The sequence below is a fragment of the Spermophilus citellus genome, assembly GCF_964194105.1.
Source record: "Spermophilus citellus genome assembly, chromosome: 4".
NCBI lineage: Eukaryota > Metazoa > Chordata > Mammalia > Rodentia > Sciuridae > Spermophilus > Spermophilus citellus.
Genome location: NC_138185.1, coordinates 107,642,382 through 107,652,876, shown reverse-complemented (window position 1 = coordinate 107,652,876; position 10,495 = coordinate 107,642,382). Strand labels below are relative to the sequence as shown.

Below are 10,495 nucleotides of genomic sequence, written 5' to 3'. Positions count from 1 at the left end.
AAGAAAGGTTGAATGACAAAGTCTGTCTGCATAAGGTGGCCCAGGAAGGCCTTTCTGAGGAGTGGCATCTGAATGAATCTTTTTTTTTTTTTTATTGTTGGTCGTTCAAAACATTACATAGTTCTTAATATATCATATTTCACAATTTGATTCAAGTGGGTTATGAACTCCCATTTTTACCCCGTATACAGATGCTGTATCACATCAGTTACACTTCCATTTATTTACATATTGCCATTCTACTGTCTGATGTATTCTGCTGTCTATCCTATTCTCTACTATCCCCCTTCCCCTCCCCTCCCCTCCCCTCCCCTTTTCTCTCTCTACCCCCTCTACTGTAAATCATTTCTTCCACTTATATTATTCTTCTCTTACCCCTCCTTTCCTCTATGTAATTTTGTATAACCCTGAGGAACACCTTCCATTTCCATGCGATTTCCCTTTTCACTCCCTTTCCCTCCCACCTCTCATCCCTGTTTAATGTTAATCTTCTTCTCAAGCTCTTCGTCCCTACCCTGTCCTTGGTTACTCCCCTTATATCAAAGAAGTCATTTGGCATTTGTTTTTTAAGGATTGGCTAGCTTCACTTAGCATAATCTGCTCTAGTGCCATCCATTTCCCTCCAAATTCTATGATTTTGTCATTTTTTAATGCAGAGTAATACTCCATTGTGTATAAATGCCACATTTTTTTATCCATTCATCTATTGAAGGGCATCTAAGTTGGTTCCACAATCTTGCTATCGTGAATTGTGCTGCTATGAACATCAATGTAGCAGTGTCCCTGTAGCATGCTCTTATTAGGTCTTTAGGGAATAGACCGAGAAGGGGAATAGCTGGGTCAAATGGTGGTTCCATTCCCAGCTTTCCAAGAAATCTCCATACTGCTTTCCAAATTGGCTGCACCAATTTGCAGTCCCACCAACAATGAACAAGTGTACCCTTTTCCCCGCATCCTCTCCAGCACTTGTTGTTGTTGGACTTCATAATGGCTGCCAATCTTACTGGAGTGAGATGGTATCTTAGGATGGTTTTGATTTGCATTTCTCTGACTGCTAGCGATGGTGAGCATTTTTTCATGTACTTATTGATTGATTGTATGTCCTCCTCTGAGAAGTGTCTGTTCAGGTCCTTGGCCCATTTGTTGATTGGGTTATTTGTTATCTTCTGAATGAATCTTAAATGACCCGAAGAAGTGAGGCCTGCAAATATGAGGACACTGTCCAAATTAAGTAAGGAGCAAGAACAATGGCCTCAAGGTGAGAGCAGGTGACATGTGGGACTGAACATAGTGAGCAAGGACAGAGACAGGGGGTGACTCCAGAGAAGTAGCAGGGTGTTGATTGTCCACGAGGCCAGTCCTGGATTCCAAGGTCCTGGGAAAAGAAGAGAGTTCCCAAGGTAGAAGTGGTGTATGGAGAGTGGGGAGGAGACGTATGGAGAGTGTATGGAGGTATATGGAGTGCAGTTACCCCAAGTAGGGTCAAGGTGGCCTGGAATAGAGTCAGCTGGGCACAGCAGGAGAGAAGGTGGGGCCTGAACCATTTCCCCACCCATGGCCCCAGGTGCACACACAGCGAGCTCAGGCTTGCTCCACTCTACCCCGGACACACACCAGCAAGCACAGGTGGAGAGGAAGCAGAGGCTTGCCTTTCCCGTCCGTGCACAGAGAAATAAGGACACATGAATACGTGCATAGAACTCCTTATGTAAATGCAGACATTCATGAGAAATCCTAGCATGGCAAAATATCAAGGCTGGAGGACTTTAGAACAACTCCTACATATAACAGAGAAACCGAGGCCCAGAGAATGGAAACCTCATTTGGTGGTCTAGGCAGATCTCCATCTGTCCCCTCCATGTGTGTACAGGTGCGCAGTACTCACACATACCAGCCCAGGGTTCCTTCTATAGTCCCATCTTCTCAAGGTTCCAGGCCAGCCAGTCCCTAGAGACCCACAGGCTTAATCAAGTCCCACCAGAAGTGAGCTGAGTTTCCTCTCAATTATGCCAACAAACTGTCAAGCATGTGGGCTAGGGACTGAGGCCAATGTGCCTCTCTTTTGGGATAACTCTAGTCCCACAACCATGGCTGAGCTCAAGGTACAGCAGCACCCCTCCAACTGTTCCAGGGTCTGTGGCCTTTTGTCTGTTTCTGGGCCTTGCCTCCTTTAAATCTTCCCTTCTCTGACCTGGATCTACCCTGAGTGGCTGTGACTCCAACCCCTCCCACCCCCTTCCTTCCTCCAGGTCTCTTTCCCACTACTCCGTCTGTCTCTCTCCAGTTCTCTCTCTTTCTGCTGGGCTCCATCCCTCTCTATATATTTTCTTTCAGAATTTTTCTCTTTTTTTTTGCCATCCAGGAAAAGTTGACATGTTGCTATGCTACAGCAGCCCAGGGCCTCTCTGCGGTAGGAGTGTCCAGGCTAAGCAGTTGCTGCTGGGGTGGGACTGGCCACCTTGTTTGGAGATAGCAGGACCCAAGGGGAGAGGATGTGGGAGGAGCCGGAGAGAGGGCTGAGTCTCTGCAAAGCAGGAGAGGGAGGGAGTGGTGGAAAAAACATGGAGGAAGTCCCTGTGACAGTGACCAATTTTCTTGGTTTACCTTTGAATGTCCAGATGTTAGCTCTGCAAATTGTGTGTCCCAGGAAACCCATCAGTTCCAGGAAAGTCAGAGCAGTTGGTTGATCACCCTACACACTGTCTGAGAACCCCTGGAGCTGAGGCCTGGACTGGCAGTGGGGGCTCCCAAATCTGGGCCCTTGCTTCCCTCTTCAGGGACCTCAATTCTCTTTTTCTCTGCTGAAGGGTTGCTGAGACTCAGGATGGCAGAAGGACTTGAGAGGGTCTGAGAAGAGCTCTCCAGTCCTGAGCCTGGAATAAGGTCATCTGGGTTGCCATCAGTGACCTGGGGACAGTCAAGGTGCCACATACCCACTGAGGGCCCCCTACCTCCAGGCTTGAACCATGGTGGCCCAGGTACATGCAGGGAGCTCCAGGCTGGGAAGCAGATGGGGAGCTGGGCTCCTGGCTGGCCTCCTAGCGCACTGTTATATCTTGTGGGGTGAGTTTTGCAGGAAGAACTTCAGCTTGGGACAGCAAGGAGGAGAGGGACTGCTCAGGAGGTAATAAGTACCCAATGAAAGGGCACACAATGGCTCCTTGAGCTCTGCCCAGGGTGGGCCCATTGTGAAACACTGTGGAGAGTCAGATAGTCCTTAGGTAAAGTCCGCTCAGCCCTGGTGGCCCTTGTCTGCCTGTCTCCTTCCTTATGGTGGTAGGACAGAACTGCACCCTGCTGGCAGCATTAGGACCTGGGTAGACCACTGACTGACACACACATTCTCACTTCTGCCTAAGTGGGCTGGTTCCTCTTGCTTTGGCCCTCAACTCCCCAGGGGGTTGTTCTGATGTGGGATTCTGAGAACAGCCTGGTGTTTGGCTACGGTCAAAGGCTTCAGTGATGGAGAGTTAGAGGGGCCAGGGTTCCCAGACCCCAGGAATGCTGATGACTCACTCACCCACCCAACTGAGTATGGGTCTTCTATGCCATATACAATCTTCTCTGCATGATTTTAGGCACATCCTTTTCCCGGGTCTATGCCTGGAGTCCCCATCTATGCCAGATGGAGGATGCAGGAATGGATGATTGGATGCCAGAAAGCGCTTTCCTTTCTGGCATCCAATCATCTGACTCCCCCAATCCATTGAATCAAAAAATGTTAATTGAGCCTCTTCTCTGCACCAGGGATCGATAGCAACTGGGAAGGCAAGGCATCTGCCCTCAAGAGACCCCCCCCTCTAATAGAGGGGTCACACTTTAAACATGTATGAATAAGTCATTGCAATTTATATAGGAGGTGCATAAAGAAAAAGGGGAGGTTGTGAGAGCAATTAACAGAGACCTCCTTCAGACTAGGAGGACTCAGAAGGCTGCTCTGATAAGGTGGGGTTTAATGCATGTGCCAGAAGGAACTAGCCACAACAGGGGGGACTAGGGCTTGGCAGGTGGTGATGGTGGGGTTTCACTCTAACCCTGATGTTTTGGAGGAGGGGAAAGACAAGGGGACTACAAGCTTCTTAGAGTCCCTGGATGTGAGGATGGTGGCAAGGCCTTTGTGTAAGTGAGAGTAAAGAAGCCAGTGAAGCCCCCTCTAACAGGAAGTCCTCCCTGACTGACACTGCGGTCCCTGGTTTTCCCCCTGCTTTATTGACCCCTGGATGTGTAGGCTTCCTCTGCTTGACTCGCCAATTCAGGACTTCCTCAGAAACTCTCCAGCACAGTAAGGATGGTGCAAGAGGGGGCTTCATCTGTGGGGGGTGGGGGATCTAAATTAGACCACAATGATATCCTCAGCACCAGAACCCAGTGTTTGCAGGCAGCACACTGTGGACTTCTGCAGGCTTGCTTGGTGAGAGAGGGGTGTGATGAGCTGGAATCGGGCTCCTCAGATGCTTCCAGCCAAAGATGGTTCCTGTTCGTCCTTGGTCCTGCCAAGAGGGTAAGTTCAGCCACAAGCAGAATTCAGCAAGTTAACAGACAAAAGGAACAGGCAGCTTGATCTAGTCTAGAAAGTTCTTTTCGGGCCTCCCTCATCTTTTGGTTTCTCCTCCAGCAACGTTGTTTTAGGCCTCTTTATGTCTCCATTTCTATTCCCCTGAGCCCTCCTGTTTGAGAAAAAATGTCCAAGGTGTATGTATACCCCTTCACACAGTTTGGGGACCGCGTGGGGCCCAGAGGGGACAAGCTGACAAGCTGAGTGCATGGAGGTCCGGCACTGACAGTGGATTTCAAGCACTTCGAGGCCACAGAGAGAATGTGCCAGGAGTGAGACCCTCCACCTCAGGCCTGTGTGCCAGTGGGCCGTACTGGATGGAACCTCTCTAGGAGCCTGGGTGTCCCCGAATCCCAGCCAGGGACACTGATGCCCAATTGGTTCCTGTCCCCAGCTTTCTGTTACCAAGTTCTGAGCCAGGCTTTCTGTTGTCCCATCCCCCGCCTCCTATCCCTCCCCACTCAGCTCTGGTGGGGCTGGGATTGGAGCCTTGGGAGCTCCCTGGGCACCACCAGTGGACGCTGCCTCGGCCAGCAGGATGTTTTCCTAAAAACACGCCTAACATTCTGGCCTCTTGCTGAGGGTTGGGACCTGGCAGCTGCTTCACACACTGTGACCTTCTCAGTTTCTCACTGCGACCCCCCCCCGCCCCCCCCCCCGCCACATACACATCAGTACACACTCACTTCCACACACAAACTCACACACCAAGACAGACCCAGGGTGTCACACCCACAACGACACAGAGTCCCAGCACACAAAGACACAGCCGCTCCCCCCAAACCTTCTCAAACACAAATTCACACACACACAGTTTCACACTGGAATCTCCACTAACACCTACAAATTCATCCACACACAGTAATACACAATCCCAGCCCCCTAAATTTGTGCAGGCTCACATGTACAAACACACACAAACACCCGGGACAGCCGACTGGGAGAAAGGAGCCACTCCTTTTTTTTTCCTGTTTGAAGTGAGGTTAGAAGTTTCCCACTTTCCATGATATCCAATTTCTCACCCTCCCCCCCACCCCATAAAAACTCTTCTGGCCTCATCTTGTCTTGGGTCCAGTCCAGACAGTGCTGTGTCTTTAAGGAAGTTGAAACTGCTAAAAGTGAGAGAGGAAAAGAGAGGGAGAGAGAGAAAACACAACCCAAAAAAATTTGGCCTCTTTCCCCCTCCCGTTTCTGGTGTCACTTATGAAACACGGGTCCCTGTTGTTGCAGCGAGGCAGTTGTTTTTCGGGGAAGGAGGCAGCAAGTGGCTGCCCTGGCTCCTCCCTGCAGCCTTATCCCAGTGCAAGGTTCCCAGGCACCCCATCCCGGCAGGGTGGCCACAGGCGTGCAAATTGAAGGCGGTGTGGGACCAGGCCGCCCCTTCCTCCAGCGTCCTCGTCCTCCCCTGGGCGCCCTGGCCTTGCTAACTCTCGGTGCTAACTTGGTCTTTTGTTGCTTTTTGGTTCCATCTTGGAAGAAGCTCTGCTGGACTAAGGAAAAGTAGTTTGAAGGTAAGTCAGGGAGTTGAAGGGCTCGCAGGGCCTGTGGGTGGAGGTGGGGGCCGGTTGGACCCAGGAGCTGGTTCCTTCTTGGCACATCCCTGTTGGATCTGGTGCTGGGGACAATCTTGTGCTTGGAGCCATCCGGGGAGCATCTTGCTCCTTCAACAACCAAGACCCCGGAAACCCCAGCCGTGTTTGGCTGGAGCCACGGGCCTTGCCCAAGTCAGCTGAGAGGTCCTGGCAGGGGTTTTCTTAGGCAGCTGCCTGGCGTAGTTTGAGCAGAACAGGCCATGGGTGTGATTCTGCAGAAAGGGCCTGGTGTCTGCTGTGGTCACGGCCAGAGCAGCAGGAGGGAGAGGGTGGGGTGAGGGGGTGGGTGCCCTGCACAAGGAGCCTTGTCTAGGCCAGGGCAGAGCTTACCTATGGGGGGGCTCCAGTGGGAGGGACTGCAACCAGGATGTGGGAGGGCAGGAGGGTGGTTCTGTAAAGTGCTGGGGGAGGGGGCGGCTGGAAAACAGATTTCGAGTCATAAAGTCAGCCAGGGACAGGCCGAGGCAGGGAGAGCTCTCTGTTTGAAGAAGAAGCTGGGGTCCTCTTTTGTCCTATCTTCACCCTGCCTGGCTGCGTGACCTCGGGCAAGTCCCTGCTTTTCTCTGGGCCTCAGTTTCCCCCTCTGAAGAATGGGGGGGGGTGGGTTTTAGCTAGGTTATGTGGGGGTAGGGCCTTGGGATGGAGGTGAGTTTGGGCTGGGGTCCTGGGAGGGACGAGTCACTTGGGCAGGTCCTCGGGATCACCTGGGTGATGTGTCCTTTTCCACAGGAGGTACCATGCAGGAGCTGCGCCTGCTCTGCTGGGCAGTTCTCCTGGGCCTGGTGCAGTCCTGTCCTGAGCCCTGTGATTGTGGGGAGAAGTACGGCTTCCAGATTGCCGACTGCGCCTACCGCGATCTGGAGGCTGTGCCACCTGGCTTCCCAGCCAATGTGACCACACTGAGCCTGTCAGCTAACCGGCTGCCAGGCTTGCCAGAGGGGGCTTTCAGGGAGGTGCCCCTGCTGCAGTCACTGTGGCTGGCGCACAACGAGATCCGCACAGTGGCTGCCGGTGCCCTGGCCCCGCTGGGACACCTTAAGAGCCTGGACCTCAGTCACAACCTCATCTCTGACTTTGCCTGGAGTGACCTGCACAACCTCAGTGCCCTCCAGTTGCTCAAGATGGACAGCAATGAGCTGACCTCTATCCCCCGCGATGCCTTCCGCAGCCTCAGTGCGCTGCGCTCCCTGCAGCTCAACCACAACCGCCTACACACGGTGGCCGAGGGCACCTTCACACCTCTCACAGCACTGTCCCACCTGCAGATCAACGACAACCCCTTCGACTGTACCTGTGGCATTGTGTGGCTCAAGACATGGGCCCTGGCCACGGCTGTGTCCATCCCGGAGCAAGACAACATTGCCTGCACTTCGCCCCACGTGCTCAAGGGCACTCCGCTCAGCCGCCTGCCACCACTGCCTTGCTCCGCCCCCTCAGTGCAGCTCAGTTACCAGCCAAGCCAGGATGGTGCTGAGCTGCGGCCTGGCTTCGTGCTGGCACTCCACTGTGATGTGGATGGGCAGCCGGCCCCCCAGCTTCACTGGCACATCCAGACACCAGGCGGCACTGTGGAGATTGCCAGCCCCAACGTGGGCACTGATGGGCGTGCCCTGCCCAGCACCCCAGCAGCCAGCAGCCCACCGCGCTTCCAGGCCTTTGCCAATGGCAGCCTGCTCATCCCCAACTTTGGCAAGCTGGAGGAGGGTACCTACAGCTGCCTGGCCACCAACGAACTGGGCAGTGCTGAGAGCTCAGTGAACGTGGCACTGGCCACACCGGGCGAAGGCGGGGAGGATGCACTGGGGCGCAGGTTCCATGGCAAAGCGGTGGAAGGCAAGGGCTGCTATACGGTTGACAACGAGGTGCAGCCATCTGGGCCTGAGGACAACGTGGTCATCATCTACCTCAGCCGCGCTGGGAGCCCTGAGACTGCAGCAGCAGGGGAAGGGGCCACTGGGCAGCACCTCCCAGGCCTGTTCCTGCTGGGCCAGAGCCTCCTCATCTTCTTCCTTGCTTCCTTCTAGCCATGCCCTGACCCAGGCAGGGCTGGGACAACCCAGAGGCCTCCCTAACTTCTCTACCCAAGCTGCCCTTCTTCCTGATAAGTGCCGAGAGGTCTGGAGATGAGCGGCTTGAGGCCTGCTTGGGCAACTCCACATTTTCCTACCTCCCCTCCTAATATCTCTGGAACACCTACCACCCCAACTTCTAGACCTGCTCAGAGCTAGTGACAAGGAGGGACTCGATCCCAGCACTCACCGTCTGTGGTGCTAAATGCTGCTAACAGCATCGTGGAGCCTCCCTATCAGGGGCGGCAAGCTAGAGGTGCGATGCCCTAACCAGACTGGGAATTCCAGGCACTGTGACTGACAAGCTAGTGGGGGCTACCCGGGAGGTGGGAGTGGGCATGGGGTGTGGCTGAGAGGTGTCCTGGGGCAGGCAGCACAGGAGAGGGTGAAGGATGTGGGCGGTGGCCAGAGGCTCTGTGCCCTGCTGCAGCTCCTTCTGCCCCCAGGTGTTCTCTGACCTTGTGTGTGTGGGGGATGGAGGATACAGGCTGGGCCTCCCTGTCCTCTCACCCTTCCTCTCAGCCTGAGCCCTCTGCCCAGACACCCACCCTTGTTTTTCCTCCAAGTACGCATCTATAGCCTGCCCCTCCTAAGAGGCCAGCCAGCCTGGGGGTGGCAGAGAAATAAATAGCATTTCTGATGCTCCCCTGTGTCTGCCTGGAGTTTTGTCTGGATCTAAGAGTCCCTCCTGGGAGTTAGGATCAGGAGTCACAGAGTCAGGATAGCCACATTTATGTGCCCACATAGGACATGGGTCTATGGGACATAACATGAACTTCGTGGCAGGCAGCATGGTTAGGGGTGGCCCAGCGGTGAGAGGGGGCAGGGCCTTGGCTTGAGCTGGGTGCAGATGTTCCCTGCCTATGAACTACCCCACAGGACAAATCAGGGTGGGAGCCTGACAATCATTAGAGAGACTTTCCTGGGGTCACTAGTGACCCTGAGCAGTGCTTTACACTGAAGTGAACTGAGGCATTTTGGAAATGGGCAAGGCAATGGGAGGGCCTGGGTTGTGGCTCCACTTCCCTGTCCTGCTTTCTGGAAGAAATATTAGAAGCAAAGTGGAAAGTGGGGACATGAGGGGCAAGAAGGAGGAGAGACAAGAAGGGAGGAGGCAGAGGACAAGAGGACAAGAGAGAGAAAAAACCCTAGAGAGACTGAGAACAGGAGAACAGACTGGAAAGGGAGCCAGAGAAAATGAATGGGGCTTGCCTTCCCCCTTTCCAGGAAGAGGAGATAGCGTTCCCAGAGGTCTCTGTAGGAAATTCTCCCCTCCCAGTCAATGTGTCAGTGACTGACCTGGGGTGGGATGGGGGTGGGGACTGGTTGCGAGTGGTGGGGTCTCTCAGAATGGGAAACTGTGGGTGTGGACCCTGGACACTTGGCAGAACCTCATATCTGCACCAGGTCAGAGATGTCTCCCTACGGTCTCCATTCTGTCATTTTCAAGAATAAGGACACTGTGCACAGGGACAATGACCCAGAGGGGGAGGCTCTGCAGCCTCTGCTCGGAGCTCCCAGGACTGCTGAGCTCAGCAAAGTGGAGGAGGCCGAGGGGTCTGGGGTAGCAGCTGTAAGCCCTGGCAGTTGGCCAGCCCCTACCCTGCCTCCTGGTCTACATACGGGGCCACCCCCTCTTCCCTTGTCCTCCATTAGCTTGCAGCTCTGACTGAGCTGACGTCTCCAGCAGGCAGGGATGACTCCATGTCTGGTGGAAAGCAGCAGGATGGAGCCAGATCCCACATGCAGTGCCACCTTGGGTAAGTCATTGCCCATCTCTGGTCTTCAGTTGCCTCAGAAATCAAATGACAGGTAGAACTGAAAGGGTAAGGCAGATACTGCTTCGGGGCTCCATGGACTAGTTCTAAGGCTTGACCATCCTAACTGCACTTGGACCCTGCCACCTCTGATTCCTTTCATAGCTGAGTGGGCTTGGCTTCTTGAAACAGGAGGTGGATGTACAACCCGAGTCAGGGAAGCCAGGGAACAATTGTGCCAAGTGCTACTCCCCTGCTTTAAAGTCTTCCATGGCTCCCACTACCCTGGAGGAAGCCTGAATTACCAGCCTCTGCATCTTTACTTGTACTGTCCCCAGCCTGTGCACCATTTACCTGTTCTTCATTTGGCTAAGCCATACTTTAGGATGCAGCTTGGGCACCTCCAGGAAACCTACCAGGATGCCTCCTGTCCCCAGTGTGCAGTAGCCCCCTTCTTTGCTCACAGCCCCGGCTGATCACAGTCCATTGTGACTGTCTCCTCGTTAAGAGCAAAGGCTAAAT

At 53.9% G+C, this 10,495-nt stretch overlaps 1 protein-coding gene across 2 annotated transcripts; it reads left to right on the top strand.

Moving 5' to 3' along the window:
* The first annotated feature begins 5,755 nt into the window (after positions 1–5,755).
* ISLR (immunoglobulin superfamily containing leucine rich repeat) lies at positions 5,756–8,860 on the top strand. Of its 2 annotated transcripts, none has more exons than XM_081290463.1 (2): positions 5,756–6,066; positions 6,877–8,860. In XM_081290463.1, the coding sequence occupies exon 2, from the start codon at positions 6,885–6,887 to the stop codon at positions 8,169–8,171; it is 1,287 nt and encodes a 428-aa protein (XP_081146589.1). In that variant the 5' UTR covers positions 5,756–6,066; positions 6,877–6,884; the 3' UTR covers positions 8,172–8,860. The 2 variants fall into 2 exon arrangements, with proteins under 2 accessions (XP_081146589.1, XP_081146590.1); XM_081290464.1 differs by lacking the exon at positions 5,756–6,066 and adding an exon at positions 6,561–6,692.
* Positions 8,861–10,495: the final 1,635 nt, after the last annotated feature.

Coding starts and splice junctions, on each gene's coding strand:
- ISLR (XM_081290463.1), top strand. CDS start 6,885: ATGCAGGAGCTGCGCCTGCTCTGCTGGGCAGTTCTCCTGGGCCTGGTG.